The sequence below is a fragment of the Patiria miniata genome, unplaced genomic scaffold, assembly GCF_015706575.1.
Source record: "Patiria miniata isolate m_02_andy unplaced genomic scaffold, ASM1570657v1 HiC_scaffold_27, whole genome shotgun sequence".
In the NCBI taxonomy this organism is placed as follows: Eukaryota; Metazoa; Echinodermata; class Asteroidea; order Valvatida; family Asterinidae; genus Patiria; species Patiria miniata.
The window spans coordinates 1,004,143-1,028,418 of NW_024037066.1; the positions used below are offsets into that span (position 1 = coordinate 1,004,143).

A 24,276-nucleotide genomic window follows, 5' to 3' on the forward strand; every position below is an offset into this window, starting at 1 on the left:
GGGCAGTCCAGAACAGACAGGTGTTTACATGACTATTTCCCCAGTGACACTACCTTTAACATTTTTAATGGGACAAATGTGTTTGCCAAAATGATGGCATCAAGGATCATACGTTTTCATTTTTTTCCCAGCGAGCCAGATACTACAGGGTGAGTAAAAAAACCGGAACCCAAACCCCAAAAATTATATTTCATATTTAAAAAAAAATGCAGCACCAAAAATAATTATGACTGGAAAGCCAATTTCATAAGCTACTTTTGGATGAAAAAATACTGAAATTGGTCAATGCGTTAAAAAAATATCACCATTTAAACACAAAGACCCTAAAACCTGTCTCGTCCAAAAATGCGATTTCAAGAATCGTCGTCACTTTTGTCTTCAAACATCACTAGCGATGAAATCTTAGTTTAAACGTTAACAATATGCAACAACGTCCTTTTGAAGGCCCGACTTTTTAAAAAGTAGATTTTATAAATCATTTTGTTTGCCTAACCAGGGTTGTTAATCAAAATATTGTGTGCTACAGTTGGTGACAGTTGTTGAAACAAGTATTCTGTGTCATTTTCTTTGTTGTTCCAAACAGTCAAAACACACAATAAATTGATTTTTGGACGAAACAGGTTTAATGGTCATTGCGTTTAAATGGTGATATTCTTTGAACGGATTGAGCAATTTCAGTAATTTTTTTTTATCTAAAAGTAGCTTTTGAAATTGGCTTTCCAGTCATTATTATTTTTGGTGCTTCATATTTTATTAAATATGAAATACATTTTGTGGGGTTTGGGTTCCGCTTTTTTTTGACTCACCCTGTACATTGTGAATTTGACAACCTTGAGCAAGTTCCAGCGAGAACCTACTTTGGTCGACTACTAGTCTAGTGGACTGTCCAAGGATGGTCGCATCGCAGGGAGGCAAGACCAAGAAGTTTTGTGATAAGGTTTTGACCATCGTTTGATTAGAGACATTGGCACGTTACATGCGCAGGCGTAAGTCACGTCACCATAAGTCGACCAATATAGTCTTCGATTGAACTTGCTCAAAACTGACAACAGCTGTGCAAATCTTACTGAGCGATTTACCTATTAGCAGAATAAGTGGGAGTGCCATCTGCAAGACGTTAGAGGCTCGTGAGGTCAAGATGAATCCCAAGCCGATCATACCACCAGCTACCATGACAACGGCACGCGCTCCAAACTTCCGTCCAATCGGTGCCGCCAGAGGACCTGCAATCAATATCACCAAACATCAACAACTCGGTAACTTTTTTCTCGTCAACACAGACTTTTTAAATAACCAGTGATATAAACAAAAACCTGTGTCACGAACCGATCATACACAATACCAATTTCAATACCCATAAACCATTACAAAAATACATGCGGTGGTTCATTAGGGTAAAGGAAACGTATTCACAAATACCTAAGACAGTTACCATTCCTATTGGTCGAGAGGCCGTCAAGTTGCCGGTCTTAAACGGTTGATAAAACACTGGCTGGCTGGTCTTAAACACTTTTCTGGTGTCGTATGATATTTGGACTCCTTACCTATGAAATCAGGTCCCTTTTAGCCTTTTATCAGTTGAATGTTGACAATCATCACTTTGGCATGCGCAATACTACCAATGAGTAGTACGAGTCATGTATTTCATAGTCCTTAATACTCTGCACCGACACAGCTACATTCTGCGCCACGTTCGCCACGCGCGTACCAGTAAGGAGTTTGTAACGACTACTCGCGAGAGGCACTTACCATAAAATAGCTGGAGGGGTGTTTCAAAAAACATGGAGTAACTCTATTGAGCAAAATCGTTGGAATTTATATTTGTAGACTTGTTTTGACTCTTTGACCGAAAAAGTAGTAATGAATGGGAATAAATATGTGCTTGACGGGTTTTAAACAAGTCCGTTTAAGACCGGCTTGGGCCTGGTCGCCAATAATATCCCTCGCCTTCAGCTTGGGCTATTATCAACGTCAATTCCCCAGCCGGTCTTAAAACGAGCTTGTTTGAAACAGGCCAAGCACATAATTATTCCCTTATTAATTAGTGCGCGATACCGTCAAGTGTTGTGTTTTTTTTATCGTTGGAGAATAAACTTACCAAATATATCCTTACCGCACTCGACGAGGGAAAAGACCGTGCCAACGACCCAGGTTTCTGCTTCAAACTCATTCATCATGGACACAAGAAGAATGCCGAGCGATTTCACGACCATGGCATTGATAAAGTATTGTATGAAGACTGCAATGGTTGCGAAGACACCAAGTTTAGATCTTTCCATATCTCGACTATTATACCTATTAGGTGCTATTAAATGAGAATAAATTGTATTCAAATACGGTACAGGTATAGATAAACTCACGGTTTAACGTAGTACTTAAAACACTGCATCAGCCTTTAAATCCACTCTGGCCAGCCTTTGCTAAAATGACTTGAGTTAGTTAAATATCAACACAATACACATACACATGTGCATTGAAAATAAAATAAATTAAGAGATGATGCAAATTAATATTATAACATATCCTTTAGTAAAAAAAAATCATTCATTTTTAAATATGTATTACCGGTATTTCATAAACTTCTAAAAGGTCAAGTTTAAATGAACTATGTAATATATGAATGAACTATGGAAATTAAACCACAAAATGTCAAGGAGAGGAATCGCCAAATTTAGACAAGAACTTATTAACAGCACACAAACATCAACCATCAATACTATTAAACAATGGAGAACAAGAAGAAGGGACATTATAGTGACGGGAAATAAAAAAAAAAATACGTCACGGATTAATGCATGGCTTAGATAATAGAAAATAAATAATCTAATGTAAATGAACAAGTCATGAATGGACGTCACAACTTTAAAAAGTACATGAAATTCAGGAAAATGCGATCGTAATAGGTACATTGTAGGTAAACATAATAGACCATTTTGTTTACAAATTGGATGTTGTGATCATCACGCCAATAATAACCCTCGCCTTCAGCTCGGGCCATTTCTCCAGCCCGTCGTAAACGGACTTGTTTAAAACAGGCCAAGCACATTTTTATTCCTTTAGTGCGCGATAACGGTCCGAAGAAAAAGGTCCGATAGTCCGAATCGACAATAAGGTCCGATAGTCCGAAGTGTCAGACTGATGAACCGTATTGTTAATTCGGATTATCGAACCTTATCATCTATTCGGACTATCGGACCTTATTGTCGACTATCGCACCCTATTGTCTATTCGGACTATCGAGCCTTCGGATTAATTAACCTTATTCTGTTTTTGGACTTTCGAACCTTCAGATAATCGAACCTTTGGACTATCGAACCTTTGGACTAAACAAACCTTCGGATTAATGACCCTTCGGACTAAAGAACCTTCGGACTATTGAAGCTTTGAACTATCGGACTGTAACCATATTGAAATATCTAACTCATGTACACAAAACAAGCGTTCAATCAATGAAACTTTTCCTTTTTAATTTAGAATGTTCTTTGCTGCAAAACATAAACAATACCAACAGAAGGGAAGTTGAAGGAAGGCATTAAAATGATGAGAGAAAATGCCGCACAAAAGATACAAGGGAGTAAGTCCTGATGCCCAGTCAACCCCGGGGCATCAACCCCGGGCGAAGGCTCGTCAAGTTATGTTGGCCCCATCCAAAGGAGAACATCTCATATGCAAAAAGATCTAAGATGACGTGACGCAAATAGAAGAGAAATTACGTTGTCACATCTCTTCTATCCTTGTGGACCAACCCTTCCTATCTGCGACATGCCGGCCACATGATCATGTTGATCTATAATTTGTTTCTTTCGGCAATCACAAACCATAAGTTGCTTGGCTCATTCTTCAAGACCAGGAGCGCTTCAAGGACTGTACCAAATACATCCAGGGATGGCCAGGGCACGAATTTTCTTTTCCCAAACTACATCCGCGTACATGGTTGTTTAGCGCCCTCTACGATGCTTTTATGATACGTACGCAGGTGTATAATTATTTTTTTCCCCACGATTTGGTTAATAGTGCGATAGCTCAGTCGATATAGGGTCAAAATTTTGCACCGCGAGGTTGCGGGTTCAAAAAAAGGGTTTTGTAATCAAATTTTTGTTTTTTGTGCTAACCTGAGTGAAGGGCTTTCAGTGGGGATGGCCACTGAAAAAAATTGACAGAAAAGAAAAGGTCGCACGCTAGCGATGGTAGACATTCCGTGCCAATTCAAATGTTTTGGGAATTGTCTACGAATAGAGAAGTGGACTATTTTCATCGACATGACTTGCGATGGTTTTTTTTTTTTCAAACGGACCCGGTTTTTTTTGGCAGGGCAATAAAATAGTATGAGCCTAAATTCAGCCATATACCAGGCCTTGCTACTATAAAACAAGTCAGAACATATTTTAAACACCGTTTTTCATCTTGCTGTTTTAATAATCTTTCTGCATGGACAGCCAGTTGCTCTCGAACGGGTCAAGCCGTTGTCTCCATCCCAAACATCAGATGACGACCTTGTCTATACACGCACGGGGCACGCATTCATGTTTTACTATACTCTCGAGGACAATGCTTTGTGTTTCCCTTTGTCCCTGTAATATAACACTCTACCGGAGACAAGCACACAAACTTACTACAGAGGACCGTTTCCAACAGAAGACCCAACGCCCGAGGACTGAAAGGATCTTTTGTTCTCCCTTTGTGTGTCGGTACTCGTAGGTTATGTAGAACACGTACACGGACACAATAGGGCAAGTTCGCGCAAGGACTATAGTTAACCGTTGGTCGACTAACCCTTGCCCGAACTCTGTCTAGTCGACGATGGTTAACTACGCTAGTCGACTATTTGGAACCAACCTACCGGGGCTGGTTGCATCGCTGGTAACCATAGCCGCGCGCGTTCATAACGTACAGCAGGGAGCCAGGATCCAGACGTTTTGCAATGACATTTTGACCAGCGTTCGACTAGAGACGTTCGCACTTTGCTATTAGTGCGCAGGTGTAAGGTACGTCACAAATCAACCACTAGTCGACTAATGGTCCTTGCCCGAACTTGGCCATAGATGCAGCCAACCAGCTTGATTTCCATACTTTGCCAAGAAAAGTGATTATTAATGGGTTCACTAGGAAGTTCGAGATCTCTTGGAATGATATGGGCGTTTTATTTACATAGAGTAGATGCGTTGTGGTACATTTTGCAATTCGTTAATAAGAAATCTTCTCTTGCGATTATCCCGAAAGGTGTTTTCCATCCGAATTTACATGCCTGTCCCTTCGTGAAACTGGTGACGATATAAATATATTTGAGGGCACGTTAAATGTGACTCATGAAAAATAGTCCAAAAATGAGTCGAGTGACACGTGGCTGTTTACAGTGATAAAATCAGGTGCTCTTAAAGCCGTTACTTTTTGGTAACCGTAACAGCTTTTACGTTTCATATTTTCAAATTTTATCTTCATATTTTTTTAGGAAACGCAAACTTCACATCACTATCAGCGTAGCTTATTACATTCGTGTTCAATGCACGTTGAAATGAAGTTTATAGACTCCGAGAACGATATTGTAAGGCATGGTCATGTATTTTAGCGTTTGATTTTTACTTTGAGTTATTACACAGAAAACTGTATGTGGAGGTGTAAAATATTGCGTCCCGGATGAAAAAGTAAAACGAAAATGAATCAATTGAAATTGGAGTGGCCATATCGTCTCATCCCCATCCTAAGGGATAGCTGCCCACGTAGATAAAACAAATTGATTGGAAATTTGGAAGTAAATTGATTGAGGCGGCTTTTTCATAAATCAAAATTTTCAAACAAATGATAATAAATGCAGGTGTATTAGGTAACAACGATTTTGCAGATCACGCCATAGATAATGTTACACAACGCACACTGTACAAGAGTGATAATTGAGAACGCACGAAGCGTTCAGCAGCGACGCCGTTACGTAGTAAGGTTCATGTTTTTGACCCAGCTTGTCTTTGAATTCAGCTCATTCGGATTTGAGATCGCTTGTACATGAGCACGTCTGGACCTTAGCTAGTATAAACTTCAGGTCATTCGGACTTCAACTCGGACTTGAGCCCGTTTGTACCTGATCGAGCACGCCTAGACTTTAGCTAGTAAACTCGAGGTCATTCGGACTTCAAATCGGACTTGAGCTCGTCTGTACCTGAGCACGCCTTGACTTTAGCTCGTTAAACTCGAGGTCATTCGGACTCATCCGGACCTGAGGTCTTTGGAGTTCGTTTGTCGGGACAACTGAGATTTTGTAGGAAGGCTTGGTCATATCATCCCCATTTTGAAAGGTAGGCCTTCGTTTTAACATTTCATATTTAGTCATAGCTAAGTGCAGGTTATCACGTTGACAATAACGAATATTTAACTTTTATGCAGCATAACAACGAAAAAGTGCAACCCTCATAAAAACTGGATTTTATTTAGATTTTTGTCTTGCCCCCTAACAAATCCTCCCTGTCGGTATACTGGCATTATCGAGTCCGATGGGGAACGGGGCCATTCTACCCTGCAAGAACTGAATTATTGTCGGGCACCAAATAATTTGACCTCTGTAAAGTGATTGTTTGAAAACTAAACGTGGTCAGCGGTCTCATTCGATGTTTCATTCGATGTCACATCGGTTGGATAGGCCCACCCCGAAAGTTTGACCCTCGGTAGTCACCCTAATAGATGAACTGACCAACACTCAGAACAAAGCTAATGTGAAGCATTTCTTGATGTGATACAATATTTGTTCATATTTCAACGCAAATTTTTGTCTTTGTTTCCTCAACCAAATTCCTCAACCCTCATTCACAATTGATATAATATACATAATACTCCAACGACTGCGTACCGGTGTTTCTTGATCTAGCGATCTTGGGGTAGCTTCCTGGTCTCGTGACTAGTAGTGCTTGTGACGGTCCGTTGGTCAGCAAATGAGGGGCAATTTCTTAAAAGTTTAACAAATGGTTTTTAAATTTAAAAAGTCAATCTCTATTTTATGTGCCACTAAAGGGCGCCCTTTTCGGTGATATCGCCATCATTTTTTCTTGGTGTTTGGCATTTCTCACTAAACACTGAATTTCACAAATTACTTGTCTGTACTAAAATGCTTCCATTTAAATTCAATTTTTATTGCACTTCCAATAACACCTGAAGTGAAGGTCAAGCGGTTTTGTGACCGGGAAGAAAATGTTGCTAAAGGCACCGTCTACCACCTCACGAAAAACGATAACGACACTGTTAAGAGTTAAGAGTATTTTGTCAAAGCCTGCCCTTAAATCGTTGTAAGTTGATACCTGATGACGTCATGATGACGTCACAAAATCTTTAGACCGATGCCCAAATTCGTACCAGGCTTTATTATCACCACGTCAAGCGTTTGGAAGAAATCGTGGTTTGTTTTGACTGGGGCTCATTTCTGTATTTTGAATTTACCTAACTTGGAAATTCCGGTCATACCAAAAAATTGTTCAGGAGAAAACCCGCCGAATTATATACATTTTGTGCTAAGACATTCATAATTATGCACGCATGCGCATGAATGCACCTGGTGACAAAAAAAATGAAAGCAGCCCACTGGAATGTACAGGGGTCAAAATTGTTTGTCATTTGCTTTCAATATCTCAAGGATTTGTCCCTTTTTTAATTGAGGAAAGGCTCTAAAATCGTCACAGGCATTGCTTTCTGGTCTCAGTGGGTTGGGGGGGGGGGAGGCACAAAATAAAATGTTTAAGAATTGCAAAGGATACTAGCAGGGTTCCTTTCCGCACTGGTGCCAAAAATAAACATGCTTGGGGGATTCCCGGTTCAACTACAAAACACACTAGCGATCATCTTTTCAAATGTCGGGTTTTGAAATACCATCGAGAGTCAAAGGTAGTGATTGACGAGAATGTTGCAACTTGTTGCCGCTGACCGATATAGTGCAGCGTGATTTTCGCGTGGCAGGCGCCCGTGCCTGTACACCCGATCCCCGGTCAACGTGACCGTCAGTGCACGGTGAAATCATTTTGTGCCGGCGTATCCCGTAATTCAGCCACGGTGACGCCTGGCGCAACTCTGCACCGAGATTCGGCCCGAAATTTGGTGGATGGTGCCCCAAAGCAAACGGTTATTTCTGGCACTCGTGCAGACAGGAGCCCTGCTGTTTTCCTCGCCCTCGTGCGCACAAGACGAAAGCAATTTTTAAAGTTTTTATTTTGTGCCCCCCAAAACCACTAAAGCCAGAAAATAATGCCTATGACGATTTTAGGGATTTTTTATGCAACAAGTACAAATTTCCTTGAAATTTGCGTTCATGAAACAAATTTTTTGGGGGGGATTTTATATTCCAGCAAAATATAATCAAATTGCTTTCTTTCTTTACATACAAAATGTACAAATTTCCACTGTAACTTTTCGTAAATAAAACAAATAATGCAATAAACGTACAATAGCTCAAGCATTAAAATTCACTAAAGTAGCAGTCTGGCTGAGCCCTCTCCTTTGGCTTCTCTATATCTGTAAATCAAATTAGGTTTTGCCCTTCACCGACGTTTGAACACTGTATACTCAGTGTGTTACCTCCCGAGTGAAAGTTGGAAAAAATCACTCGGGTGGGACTCGAACCCACGACCTCCTGCTTTCTAGTGCAGATGTCTTACCACTCGACCACCAAGCTAACGGGATCGGCTGGCTGGTTCGAATCTGATGTACATAGCAGCGGGTACCGCATAAACTATTATAAGATGGAATGTTTGCGTCGGGGTGATATAAATCAAATTAGGTTTTGCCCTTCACCGACGTTTGAACACTGTATACTCAGTGTGTTACCTCCCGAGTGAAAGTTGGAAAAAATCACTCGGGTGGGACTCGAACCCACGACCTCCTGCTTTCTAGTGCAGATGTCTTACCACTCGACCACCAAGCTAACGGGATCGGCTGGCTGGTTCGAATCTGATGTACATAGCAGCGGGTACCGCATAAACTATTATAAGATGGAATGTTTGCGTCGGGGTGATATAAATCAAATTAGGTTTTGCCCTTCACCGACGTTTAAACACTGTATACTCAGTGTGTTACCTCCCGAGTGAAAGTTGGAAAAAATCACTCGGGTGGGACTCGAACCCACGACCTCCTGCTTTCTAGTGCAGATGTCTTACCACTCGACCACCAAGCTAACGGGATCGGCTGGCTGGTTCGAATCTGATGTACATAGCAGCGGGTACCGCATAAACTATTATAAGATGGAATGTTTGCGTCGGGGTGATATAAATCAAATTAGGTTTTGCCCTTCACCGACGTTTGAACACTGTATACTCAGTGTGTTACCTCCCGAGTGAAAGTTGGAAAAAATCACTCGGGTGGGACTCGAACCCACGACCTCCTGCTTTCTAGTGCAGATGTCTTACCACTCGACCACCAAGCTAACGGGATCGGCTGGCTGGTTCGAATCTGATGTACATAGCAGCGGGTACCGCATAAACTATTATAAGATGGAATGTTTGCGTCGGGGTGATATAAATCAAATTAGGTTTTTGCCCTTCACCGACGTTTGAACACTGTATACTCAGTGTGTTACCTCCCGAGTGAAAGTTGGAAAAAATCACTCGGGTGGGACTCGAACCCACGACCTCCTGCTTTCTAGTGCAGATGTCTTACCACTCGACCACCAAGCTAACGGGATCGGCTGGCTGGTTCGAATCTGATGTACATAGCAGCGGGTACCGCATAAACTATTATAAGATGGAATGTTTGCGTCGGGGTGATATAAATCAAATTAGGTTTTGCCCTTCACCGACGTTTGAACACTGTATACTCAGTGTGTTACCTCCCGAGTGAAAGTTGGAAAAAATCACTCGGGTGGGACTCGAACCCACGACCTCCTGCTTTCTAGTGCATCGCCCGGTGGGCGCCACGCCAAAAACCACGCTGCGCTAAATCATCGAGGCTGGTCTTTGCCCTCTCCTTGGAATCTCATCTCAGAATCTGCTCCATTCCAAACTCGTCTTGCTTATAAACCCCGGGAGAAATATTAAAGCGATGCCACATGGTCCAAGAATTCGGTATGCTTTAAAATGACGAAGTAAAATATTCAACAATTAAATGTATGCAAAGTATAAACACGCTACTCAATAAACCTTTTCACTGTTAAATAACAATTAATGCCCTAAAATATGGTTTTGAGGCAAAAAGCGAAATCGGTCAATTACAAAATGTACAGCAATACAAACAAACAGAAAAGCCCCTGAAATCGTCCTGGGCATTACTTTCTGGCCAAAGTGGGTTTTTTTGGGTCAAAAAAAATCACAACTTAAAAAAATGCTTTGTTCCCGAGCGACTATGAGGGCGAAGGGAATCAGCAGGGCTCCTTTCAGCACGAGTGAAAATTAGTAACTGTGCAATTCGCGGTACCATCCACCAAATAACTGGACGAATCGCGCTGCTGAATCGCGCCGGGCTGAACCGCCGGCTGAATCACGGGCTGCGCCGGCACAAACGATGTCGATGTCACCGAGCACGAACCGCCACGTTGACCGGGCACTGGGCGTACAGGCCCGGTGGGCGCCACGCCAAAAACCACGCTGCGCTATATCAGTCATTATTATAAAAAAAACATAGCAATAAACAAAACAAAGCCCATACAATTAAACAAGAACTTCAAAAATATTTTCCAAAGTTAATTGTCAAATTGTATCTTTCGATAGTGATTGACGACACTGTTGCAACTTTTTCCGCTGACCAATTGCAATGTATATAGCGCAGCGTGTTTTTTTTTCGTGTGGCTTACGCCGGGCCTGTACGCTCAGTGCCCGGTCAATGTGACTGTCCAAGCACGGTGACATCGTTTGTGGCCCGCAGCCCGTAATTCAGCCCGCGGTTCAGCCCGGCGCGATTCATCACCGCGTTCAGCCCGTAATTTGGAGATGGAACACCGAAGTGCACAGTTACTCATTGTCACTCGTGCGGAAAGGAGCCCTGCTGATTGCCTTCGCCCTCGTGTGCTCGGGACGAAGGCAATTATTATTTAAGTCTTCATTTTGTGCATCAAGAGAAAAACGAGAAATCATTGGAGAAATTGAGATAAAAAAATTCCCGAATGATTGTACCCCTGTACATTTTCGATGGATCATTTTCGCTTCTTGCCTCAAGACCATTTATGCGCATGCGCATCATTTATATTTATCATTTATAAGTAACACGTCTATGACATCCCAACTGGAACCGACCACACATTCTTAGACGGTTCAATAACTTTGAAAAACTGTTCGGGCGTGGCAGCCCCCCCCCCCATAAAAAATAATTTTGTATCTCTACTACTAGGGGGCCTACATGCGTGTTCAGCAGAAACCACAAAAATCCCTGCCACGTAAACTAAATTCGTGTTTGTCATTTTTAACAGAAATTACGTGGAAAAAAATATATCACCTTGTGACACGTGACCAGCGGTTTAATTGGATGATTCATTAAAACCAACAATTGTGTTTTCATTCAATCAGGAGCACAATAACGTATTCCAATAACGAATTTATACCAAGGGGTAAATAAGCATTATTACTTAAAGTAGTCGAACAGGGTTTATCATCCCCACCCCAAACTAGAATGAGTTAGTACTTGAAAGTTATGAACTGAGGCATTTTCAGTAAGGTTGGATCACCGCAATTGCGTCCATGCCGTCATATATGAATAAGAATCATTTATTTCAAAACAAAGACTAAAATTCTTTATTCACGTTGTTCCGATTCATTGGTAAAATGAGTTGTGAAGTGTCGTCGTGTTGACGCCATCATCTGTTAGGCGACACCATCCTAAACGTCAATTTCTCAAAGTCGTATATCTACAGAACCACAAGCCGCATTGGCTTACAACTTTGTTGGTGAATACTCGGGCAGGAGTTCAAAATGAACAGTGGAGAGACGTCATGATGACGTCTTCAAGTGATTTTAAACGGATTTCCAATCTTTTTATAATTTTTATGAGTTTAAACAAATAAAGAAAAATACTTTGGAGGCCCGAATCAGACAAAGGAAACATATTTTGTCACTGAAAAGAAGATCTGACTAAAAAATAGCAAAAAAAAGAATCGTAATTGCCAACCCGGGATTCGAACTCCGGACCGTTCGTACGCCAAGCGAGAGCCTTAACCACAATCCAACGCAGCTTGCACGACCGCGCGCAGTGGAAATGACGTACGTAATGATACACGTACACCTGCATGTTAACATAAACATGTCCATCTTATCATTAATCAAGCCACCCAAACATTCTTTACCCCAGATGTCAGATACCTGCATACATACATTAATTGACCTATCGCGGTAGAATCGCGTCAACGCAGCTTGTGAAATATTGTCCAATTACATGATATACAAATTGACGCAGAACGCGCAAAATCCTAGACAATCAAAAGTCAACGTACAAAAGTTCCATAGGGCTGTCTAAGGGGCGTGGCTAACTCGCAAACGGCGATAGGTCTATGTCCACTTTAAAAAATATATATATCAGGGCAAATACTCCCGACTCTTTAAGTGCGTGCGTGTTTCGTGCACACATCAAAGTAAAGTTATTGTAAAAGCCTTCCATAATATGTTCACCCCCTACGATTTATTGGTCACTTTCGGGAAAAAATCCATACAGAAATGATCACCTCTAAAAGTAGTGCAAAATCCCATCGCCTTTTAAAAAATACCGTATTCATACGCCCCCAGTAGCTCAGTCCGATGCTTTCCAAATTTCACAACGGTAGGCCTACGACATCACACAACGCACGGCAGCCAACCTTCTGTTTCTTAAACCCTCCAATTGTTGGCCTTCCAAATGCTCAAATAACAGACAATTTCATTTTTGTGAGTAAAAATAAAACCAGCAAATCATCCGGAGCCACGAACCAAACGAAGACATAAGATTTTTGTGACAGGAACGAAGATCCGACAGAAAAAGAAATAGATAAAAGGAACACATAATCGTAACTGCAAACCCGACATTCGAACTTGGGACCTTTCGCATCACCTTCCTGTTCAATGCACCTTGAATTGAAGTATAAAGACTCCAAGAACGATATTGTAAGGCATGTCGATATATTTTGGCGTGTGATTTATATTTTGAGTTATTACACAGAACATTTATATGCAGGTGTAAAATCTTGTCGGTTGCGTCTCGGATGAAAAAAATTGAAATAAAATGAATCAATACAAATTTGAGTGGCCATATCATCTCATCCCCTCCTAAGGGATCGCTGCCCACGTAGATAAAACAAATTGAGAGGAAATTTGGAAGTAAATTGATTGAGGCGGCTTTTTCATCAATCAAATTTTTCAAACAAATTATAATAAATGCAGGTGTATTAGGTAACAACGATTTTGCAGATCACGCCATAGATAATGTTACACATGCAGCGCACACTGTACAAGAGTGATAATTGAGAACGCACGAAGCGTTCAGCAGCGACACCGTTACGTAGTAAGGTTCATGTTTTTGACCCAGCTTGTCTTTGAATTCAGCTCATTCGGATTTGAGATCGTTTGTACATGAGCACGTCTGGACCTTAGCTAGTATAAATTTCAGGTCATTGGGACTTCAACTCGGACTTGAGCTAGTTTGTACCTGATTGAGCACGCCTAGACTTTAGCTAGTAAACTCGAGGTGATTCGGACTTCAACTCGGACTTGAGCTCGTTTGTACCTGATCGAGCACGCCTAGACTTTGGCTAGTAAACTCAAGGTCATTCGGACTTCAACTCGGACTTGAGCTAGTTTGTACCTGATTGAGCACGCCTAGACTTTAGCTAGTAAACTCGAGGTCATTCGGACTTCAACTCGGACTTGAGCTCGTTTGTACTTGAGCACGCCTAGACTTTAGCTAGTAAACTCGAGGTCATTCGAACTTCAACTCGGACTTGAGCTCGTCTGTACCTGAGCACGCCTTGACTTTAGCTCGTTAAACTCGAAGTCATTCGGACTCATCCAGACCTGAGGTCTTTTGGAGTTCGTTTGTCGGGACAACTGAGATTTTGAGGAAGGCTTGGTCATATCATCCCCATTTTGAAAGGTAGGCCTTCGTTTTAACATTTCATATTTATTCATAGCTAAGTGCAGGTTATCACTTTGACAATAACGAATATTAAACTTTTATCCAGCATAACAACGAAAAACTGCAACCCTCATCAAAACTGGATTTTATTTAGATTTTTGTCTTGCCCCCAAACAAATCCTCCCTGTCGGTATACTGGCATTATCGAGTCCGATGGAGAACGGGGCCATTCTACCCTGTGAGAACTGAATTATTGTCGGGCACCAAATAATTTGACCTCTGTAAAGTGATTGTTAGAAAACTAAACGTGGTCAGCGGTCTCAATCGATGTTTCATTCGATGTCACATCGGTTGGATAGGCCCACCCCGAAAGTTTGACCCTTGGTACATATTCACGACTAAAAGATGAACCGACCAACACTCAGAACAAAGCTAAGGCAAAGCATTTCTTGATGTGATACAATATTTGTTCATATTTCAAGGCAAATTTTTGTCTTTGTTTCCTCAATCAAATTCCTCAACCCTCATTCACAATTGATATAATATACATAATACTCCAACGACTGCGTGCCGGTGTTTCTTGATCTAGCGATCTTGGGATAGCTTCCTGGTCCCGTGACTAGTAGTGCTTGTGACGGTCCGTATAGGTCCGCAAATGCGGGGCAATTTCTTAAAATGTTAACAAATGGTTTTTAAATTAAAAAGTCAATCTCTATTTGATGTGCCAAAAGGGCGCCCTTTCCGGTGATATTGCCATCATTTTTTTCTTGGTGTTTGGCATTTCCCACTAAACCCTGAATTTCACAAATTACTTGTCTGTACTAAAATGCTTCCATTTTTGAGTTAAATTCAATTTTCATTGCACTTCCAATAACACCGGAAGTGAAGGTCAAGCGATTTTGTGCCCGGGAAGAAAATGTTGCTGAAGGCACCGTCTACCACCTCGCGACAAACGATAACGACCCTCAGATTCAGTTTGTGAGAGAGAGTTAAAAGTATTTTGTCTAAGTCTGCCCTTAAATCGCTTGTAATTTGCACAAAATCCATTACATCTTCGAACCCATGTCTAAGTTCTACCAGGTTTTATTATGACCACGTCAACCGTTCGGAAGGAATCTTGGTTGTTTTGACTGAGGCTCATTTCTGTATTTTTAATTCAACTTACTTTGACTTTTCGGTCATACCAAAAACTGTTTAGGAGGAGAAAACCTGCCGAATATAGACTTTTCACTGATAAATTCATAATAATGTACGCAAGCGCATAAATGGGCCTGGCGACAAAAAGTGAAAGTAGCCCACTGTAATGTACAGGGGTCAAATTGTTGTCATCTGCTCTCAATTTCTCCAGGATTTGTCATTTTTTTAATTTAGAAAAGGCCCTAAAATCGTCATAGGCATAACTTTCTGGTCTCAGTTCTGGTCTCATTTGGGGTTTTTTTTGGAAGGGGCCACGAAAAATAATCTTTAAAAATTGTTTTTGTCCCGTGCGCACAAGGGCGACTATCAGCAGGGTTCCTTTCCGCACAAGTGCGAAAAATATACATGCTTGGAAGATTCCCGGTTCAACTACAAAACAATAGCGATCATCTTTTCAGATGTCGGGTTTTGAAATACCATCGAGAGTCAAAGGTAGTGATTGACGAGAATGTTGCAACTTTTTGCCGCTGACCGATATAGTGCAGCGTGATTTTCGCGTGGCAGGCGCCCGGGCCTGTACACCCGATCCCCGGTCAACGTGACCGTCAGTGCACGGTGAAATCATTTTGTGCCGGCGTATCCCGTAATTCAGCCACGGTGACGCCTGGCGCAACTCTGCACCGAGATTCGGCCCGAAATTTGGTTGATGGTACCCCAAAGCAAACGGTTATTTCTTGCACTAGTGCAGACAGGAGCCCTGCTGTTTTCTCGCCCTCGTGCGCACGAGACGAAATCAATTTTTAAAGTTTTAATTTTGTGCCACCAAAAACCATTAAAGCCAGAAAATAACGCCTATGACGATTTTAGGGATTTTTCATGCAACAAGTACAAATTTCATTGAAATTTGCGTTCATAAACAAAACGACTATTCGGATTTTAAATTCCAGCAAAGTATAATCAAATTGCTTTCTATCTTTACATACAAAATGTACAAATTTCCACTGTAACTTTTCGTAAATAAAACAAATAATGCAATAAAGGTACAATAGCTCAAGCATTAAAATTCACGAAAGTAGCAGTCTGGCTGAGCCCTCTCCTTTGGCTTCTCCAGATCGGGAAATTCACACCAATTATTTTTCAAAATCATCGAGGCTGGTCTCTGCCCTCTCCTCGGAATCTCATCTCAGAATCTGCTCCATTCCAAACTCGTCTTGCTTATAAACCCCGGGAGAAATATTAAAGCGAGCCACATGGTCCAAGAATTCGGTATTAAGCATTCCAATGGCGAAGTAAATATTCAACAATTAAATGTATGCAAAGTATAAACACGCTACTCAATAAACCTTTTTTACTATTGAATAATAATTTAGGCCCTAAAAAAATGGTTTTGAGGCAAAAAGCAAAATTGGTCCATTACAAAATGTACAGGGTTACAAACATTTGGGTCATTTTCCCTCAATTTCTGCAGGATTCCTCGTTTTTTTCTTTAGAAAAGCCCCTGAAATCGTCATAGGCATTACTTTTTGGCCAAAGTGTTTTTTTTTAAATTGGTTCTTTAAATTATTGGCAAAGGAAACCAGCAGGGCTCCTTTCCGCACGTGTGAAAATTAGTAACTGCACTTCGCGGTACCATCCACCAAACTACGGGACAATCGCTGCTGAATCGCGCCGGGCTGAACGGCGGGCTGAATCCTGGGCTGCGCCGGCACAAACGATGTCGATGTCACCGTGCACGAACCGTCACGTTGACCGGGCACTGGGCGTACAGGCCCGGCGGGCGCCACGCGAAAAATCACGCTGCGCTATATCGGTCAGTGGCAAAAAGCGGCAGCATTCTCGATCCCGATATTTACAATTATCTCTTTCTTATTATATAAATAAATGTAGTGGTCGGCTTTGCTGTCTTAATAAGAGGGGGAGACTCGTCCACCAGTTAAGGAGGATGGGAGGCAATCGCTAAGCATGGACAATCATCAGGCACTTCTCATCGGTTTCTGTCATTAGTTGATTTGGTTGATTTATTGATGAGTGATGAAGCTCAGTTGAGATACAATATTTCAATAGAAATATAAAAAAAACCGACGTCTTCAAATCTTTGCTTAAATGACTTCAAAAGCAGCTATGCAGCACTTCACTCCAGTTGCTGGGCTGTTCAGGTACGGGCCTTCAGGTTTTTAGTTTGCAAAAGAAGGTTTTTGACGTGAATCTGGCTCACATCATGCAACGGCATTGTCCGAAGAAAAGGAAAAAAGGACGTGCAAATCCTGCACGTAGGCCACTTACTTCCGAAAAAACCCGAAGAAGTCCGAAGCACAAAAACCAGATTTACTTTAGCAAAAGATCACATTTCTGGAATGATTTAACATTATGAGAAAACTATAAATGTATTCTGCAAACTTATACATGCCCAATAAAGTAGTAGGAATAAAGTTTGAGAAATTATAAGAACGTTTTTGTTTTTACTATGTAGTTTCCGAACGCACTTAGCAACCACGAGTCAATGACGTCATCAAGCTTATGGCGCGTACGTAAGTTTTTAAGGGGGAATTCCCAGATCCCTACATAAAGAAATAAACAAAACAAAGCCCAGTAAATGGAAAAAAAAAGAATTTAACAAATATTTTCCAAAGTTACTTATCAAATTGTATCTTTCAATGGTGATTGACGACACTGATGCCACTTTTTTGGCGCATTGTAAGGGTTTCAGGGGCTTGGTTTTCATATTCCTCGTTCATATCAGAACTCTCTATACCATTTTGGGAAATGGTTAGGGATAACAAATTATCAGAAACTTTATGGCAAGTTTTGTTTTCATCTCGAGGGGGCACATTAATGCTCGAGGGCCACGAGGGGGCACATTTATGTCCGCAAAAGGGGCACTTGGGTAAATCTGGGTGGGGGAAGTCCCCCAGCCCCCCCCCCCCTCCCGGTTTCGCCGCCCCTGCGCTGACCGGTATATTTAGCGCAGCGTGATTTTTCGTGTGGCTCCCGCCGGGCCTGTACGCCCAGTGCCCGGTCAATGTGACTGTCCATGCACGGGACATCGTTTGTGGCCCGCAGCCCGTAATTCAGCCCGCGGTTCAGCCCGGCGCGATTCATCACCGCGTTCAGTCCGATATTTGGAGATGGAACACCGAAGTGCACAGTTACTCATTGTCACTCGTGCAGAAAGGAGCCCTGCTGATTGCCTTCGCCCTCGTGTGCTCGGGACGAAAGCAATTATTTAAGTCTTCATTTTGTGCATCAAGAAAAAGCGAGAAGTCCTTGGAGAAATTGCGAAAAAAAAACACCCGAATGTTTGTACCCCTGTACATTTTTGATGGACCTTTTTCGCTTCTTGCCTGAAGACCATTTATGCGCATGCGCATTATTTATATTTATCATTTTTAAGTAACAGGTCTATGACATCCCAACTGGAGCCGACCACACATTCTTAGACGGTTCAATAACTTTGACAGAAAATGTTTGGGCGTGGCACTAGCCCCAAGAAAATATAATTTTGTATCTCAACTGCTAGACGTGTGTTCAGCAGAAACCACAAATATCACTGCCAGGTAAACTAAATTCGTGTTTGTCATTTTAAACAGTAATTTCGTTCAAAAATAATTATCACCGTGTTACACGTGACCAGCGGTTTCATTGGATGATTCATTAAAACCAACAATTGTGTTGTCAGTCAGTCAGGAACACAATAACGTTTTCCAATAACGAATTGATACCAAGGGGTAAATAAGCATTATTACTTAAAGTAGATGTACAGGGTTTATCATCCCCACTCAAATCTAAGAATGAGTAAGTTCTTGAAAGTTATGAACTTGGGCATTGTCAGTAAGGTTGGATCACCGCAATTGCGTCCATGCCGTCATATATGACTAAGAATCATTTATTTCAAAACAAAGACTAAAATTCTTTATTAACGTTGTTCCGATTCATTGGTAAAATGAGTTGTCAAGTGTCCTCGTGTTGACGTCATCATATGTTAGGCGACACCATCCTAAATGTCAATTTCTCAAAATCGTATATCTACAGAACTACAAGCCGCATTGGCTTACAACTTTGTTGGTGAATAGTCGGGCACGAGTTCAAAATGAACAGTGGAGAGACGTCATGATGACGTCTTCAAGTGATTTTAAACGGATTTCCAATCCTTTTATAATTTTTATGAGTTTAAACAAATAAAGAAAAATACTTTGTAGGCCCGAATCAGACAAAGGAAACATATTTTGTGACCGAAAAGAAGATCCGACTGAAAATAGCAAAAAAGAATCGTACTTTGCCAACCCGGGATTCGAACTCCCGACCGTTCGTATGCAAAGCGAGAGTCTTAACCAAAAGCCAACGCAGCTTGCACGACCACGCGCACTGTAAAATGACTTACGTAATGATACACGTACACCTGCATGTTAACATAAACATGTACATCTTACCATTAGTCAAGCCGCCCAAACATTCTTTACCCCAGATGTCTGCGCGATAAACATTAACTGTCATAGATCCCAGTGATAATTACAAGAATGTCCACTTAAAAAAACCCAATAATTAGGACAAATACTTCCGACTCTCCAAGTACGGACGTATTTCATGCACACATCAAAGTAAAGTTATTTTAAAAACCTTTCATAATCTGTTCAGTTCTTAGACGTTTATTGGTCACTTTCGGGAAAAATTATCCATCCAGAAATGATCACCTCTAAAAGTGGTCCAAAATGCCATCGCCATTCTTCGCCCCAAGTAGCCCAGTTAAAGGGTCATATTCTTTCCAAATTTCACAATGGTAAGCCTACGACATCACACAACGCACGCCAGCCAACCTTCTGTTTCTTAAACCCTCCATTTGTTGGCCTCCAAAATGCTCAAATAACAGAAAATTTCATTTTTGTGAGTAAAAATAAAACCAACAAATCATCCAGAGCCACGAATCACACAAAGACAAAAGATTGTTGTGACCGGAACGAAGATCCGGCGACAGAAAATAATAGATAAAATGAACACATAATCGTAACTGCAAACCCGACATTCGAACTTGGGACCTTTCGCATCACCTTCCTGTTCAATGCACCTTGAATTGAAGTATATAGACTCCAAGAACGATATTTTAAGGCATGGTCATAAATTTTGGCTTTTGATTTATATTTTGAGTTATTACACAGACAATTTATGTGCAAGTGTAAAATCTTGGCGGTTGCGTCCCGGATGAAAAAAAATAAAAGAAATAAAGTGAATAAATAAACATTTGAGTGGCCATATCATCTCATCCCTCCTAAGGGATCGTTGCCCACGTAGATTAAACAAATTGAATGAAAGTCAATTGATTGAGGCTTTTTCATCATTTTTTTTCAAACAAAATTCAATGATAATAAATGCAGGTGTATTAGGTAACAACGATTTTGCAGATCACGCCATAGATAATGTTACACAGCGCACACTGTCCAAGAGTGATGATTGAGAACGCACCTGTTGTGTTGCAGCAGTCCACGCCGTTGGTATAGGTTCACGTTTTGGACCCTGTCTGTTTTTGGATTTAGCTCGTATAAACTCGAGGTCATTCAAGGGCGGATCCGGAACTTTTTTTGGGGGGGGGGAGGGCAAACAAACCTTTATTCCCCGAAAAATGGGTCCAAACATCACGAAGAGGCACTAGGACTCTTCATGGCATTGGTGCATGGACGCGCAATTTTAATGCTACCCTCCGAGAATCTCATTTTCTCATTACTCAGTCTTTGCGGGTGTCAGTTGTTTCTGCGACTTACCAAAAAAATAAACTAAATAACAACAACAACAAACAAACAAACTAAACAGAACAAAACAAAACAAGCGAAAAATCACGCTGCGCTATATCGGCCAGTGGCAAAAAGTGGCAACATTCTCGATCTCGATATATATGATTATCTCTCTTTCTTATTAAAAAAAAAATAAAGCAATAAACAAAACAAAATATTATATTTTTCAAAACACATACAAGCCAAAGTCGGATCGACACGAAACTCGGCAGACACTCAGAGGTTATTGTAATGCAAAATCTGAAGTTACGTCATGATGGCTGATTTTTAACATTAACATTTACATTTTTTTTTCTGCTTCGGAAATTTCGCACTGCTTTTTATCGGATCAAGTCTAAACTTGAACACAAACCAAGTAAGCATTATACGTGTGATCGTGTTTAAAGTGTCGTCGTGATGACGTAATTATACACGTAAGTCGGGCGACGCCATGCTAAAGGTCAATTTCTCAAAGTCGTATATCTACAGTACCAACCTCGTCCCCAGTGCTTACTTTCTTTCCAACGTTGTTTCCAATAGTAAACCCTGGATAGGAAAATTCCTTCCTGCATCCTGATTCGATACCGCAATTGGCTAGAAATGGATTTATATCGTGTACTTGGTGTTGTTATTCACAACGTGCAGTACGTGTTTTCGCGATCATTCGTCCACGCCTTCTCGAAAATATTCATTTCCTTTCCAGTTTGTTAATATTAATATGAAATGTGATACTGGATGTTGTCTCGTTAAGATCGTAACAGTTTAATTAAAATAAAATCATGTTTTCGTAACTCACGCCATGCTCGCGCTGCGACGAATTGATTCTGTTTTTACCAGACACCGCTACAAAGACAAACGCAACTGTAACGCACAGGCAGGCACCAGACTACTTCTTATTTGCATACGTGTTCAAAAATCTTGCACATGCAAAAGATTCAATACCAGGGTGAGAGAGCAGGTAATGGTGGGCGCGTACTGCTCGACACCCTGGAGACGAGGTTGCTACAGTACATACGTACTTGGAGAGTCGGGAGCATTGTAGTAATGTATTTTGTTTAAGGTGGACACAATTATCACAGGGATCTATGACAGTTAATGTTTATCGCGCAGGCATCTGGGGTAAAGAATGTTTGGGCGGCTAGACTAATGATAAGATGGACATGTTTATGTTAACATGCAGGTGTACGTGTATCATTACGTACGTCATTTTTCAGAGCGCGGCCGCGCAAACTGCGTTGGCTTGTGGTTAAGACTCTCGCTTGGCATACGAACAGTCCGGAGTTCGAATCCCGGGTTTGCAAATACAATGAAATGAAGTATATAGACTCCAAGAACGATATTGTAAGGCATTTTCATATATTTTGGCGTGTGATTTGTATTTTGGGTTATTACACAGAACATTTATGTGCAGGTGTAAAATCTTGCCGGTTGCCTCCCCGATGAAAAAAATAAAAAGAAAATGAATAAACGAACATTTGAATGGCCATATCATCTCATCCCCTCCTTAGGGATCGCTGTCCACGTAGATTAAACAAATTGAATGGAAGTAAATTGATTGAGGCTTGTCCATAAATCAAATTTTTCAAACAAATGATAATAAATGCAAGTGTATTAGGTAACAACGATTTTGCAGATCACGCCATAGATAATGTTACACAGCGCGCACTGTCCAAGAGTGATGATTGAGAACGCACCTGTTGTGTTGCAGCAGTCCACGCCGTTACGTAGTAAGGTTCACGTTTTGGACCCCGTTGGTTTTGGATTCAGCTCATTCGGACTTGAGCTCCTTTGTACTTGAGCATGCAGGGACTTTAGCCAACTAGTACAAACTGGAGGTCATTCAAGGGCTGATCCAGAACACTTTTTTTGGGGGGGGCCAACAAAAGTTTGTTCCCCTTAAAAGTGGGTCCAAAATATAATTCTCCCCCTATTTATTATAAAAAGCAAGGGGGGGGGCACTATCGTGGCATTGGTGCATGTTGGCGCAATTTTAATGTTGCCCCTCCCAGAATCTTATGTACTCAATCATCGCAATTTCAAAAAATAGTGGGGGACATACCTTGATCAGAAGTAGTGCGAGCGCGAAGCCCTTACGGCGTGGGGTCTGGGGCCTGCTTATGGGCCCAAATTTTTGGTTGAATGCTAGACGGACTGTGGTGCGATCTGAGGCTATTTATGACCACTTTAACCAATTTTTTTTTGAGCAAAAGACATCATTTAAACATCATTTTCGAGTTTGGAGTAATTGAATCAGCTACTGAGCTAATATAGGGAGACATGTCTCCCCCCCCCGTCCCCACCGATTGACGCCCACCGACTGACGCCCATGTCGTTTTACATTTTGGACATTACAGTAATCCTGACTCGAGAACCAACAATAATGATGTGGCAGTTGCGGCAGGTGATGCAAAATATTCTTAAATTATATCCAGTATTGTCAACAGAATAAGATGCCTTAATTGCTTTTGTTGAATTTTGCGGGTGGTGTAGGCCTACGTAGAAGCTGCTTTTTTTTTGCAATTTCACTTGGGGGGGGGGGCCCTGTTGCCCCCCCCCCCGGATCCGCCGTCGAGGTCATTCGGACTTCAACTGGGACTTGAGTTCGTTAGTACTTGAGCACGCCTGGATTAAGATAAAGTCGAGGTCATTCGGACTTCAAGTCGGACTTGGGCTCGTTAGTTCTTGAGCACGCCTGGATAAAGATAAAGTTGAGGTCATTCGGACTTTAACTCGGACTTGGGCTCGTTAGTACTTGAGCGCGCCTGGATTAAGATAAAGTCGAGCAGAGGCGGATCCAGACTGCCATTTGCCGGGGAAGCTAGAATTGTAATGAAGGGTCCAGGACCTGCGAGCGCGGAGCGCGAAGCCCTAACGGCGAGGGGTCCGGGGCCCGCTTAAGGACCCCGGGAAATTTTGGATCGTAGATGCTCTGTGGTGCAGTCTGATCTGAGGCGTTTCCTGGCCACTTTCCCCTGATTTAATTTTAGCAGAAGTTTTAAAATTATGAGGGGATATTTTGTTTCATCTGTTTCAAATGCATGTAGGCCTATACACTCTTGCTCCTGTGAAGTGTCTTCTGTATTCAAAGCCTAAAGTTGAGAACATGCACATAATTTGTAATTGTTCCGCGCTCGGTTACATAACTGACATGAATTTAAATATTTCATTACAGCGGGTGCATATTTGGTGAGTGTGTCAAACTGGCATGAAACGTATCAGAAAAATATTTTAATAGAATTTTAAGTGGCCATTGTTTGATTTTGTTTAGTCACCAAGCCCGGAGCGTGAAAACGGTTTGACTTCATACGCATTGTACGCGGCAGTTGTCCGCGAGTCTCATGGACGTATGAGGCGCAAAAAAAAACGCGAAATGAGACTCCACTACAGT

General features: G+C 41.5%; 1 protein-coding gene across 1 annotated transcript in view; it reads right to left on the bottom strand.

Moving 5' to 3' along the window:
* The window catches only part of LOC119734546 (monocarboxylate transporter 12-like), a 35,251-nt gene that overhangs the window by 2,872 nt on the left and 8,103 nt on the right, over positions 1 to 24,276 (bottom strand). Inside the window, exons 2-3 of the mRNA XM_038208083.1 lie at positions 2,099 to 2,305; positions 1,080 to 1,223 (exon numbers count right to left, since the gene is read on the bottom strand). Of these exons, the coding sequence (XP_038064011.1) occupies positions 1,080 to 1,223; positions 2,099 to 2,305 (351 nt within the window). The remainder of the gene's footprint in view (positions 1 to 1,079; positions 1,224 to 2,098; positions 2,306 to 24,276) is intronic.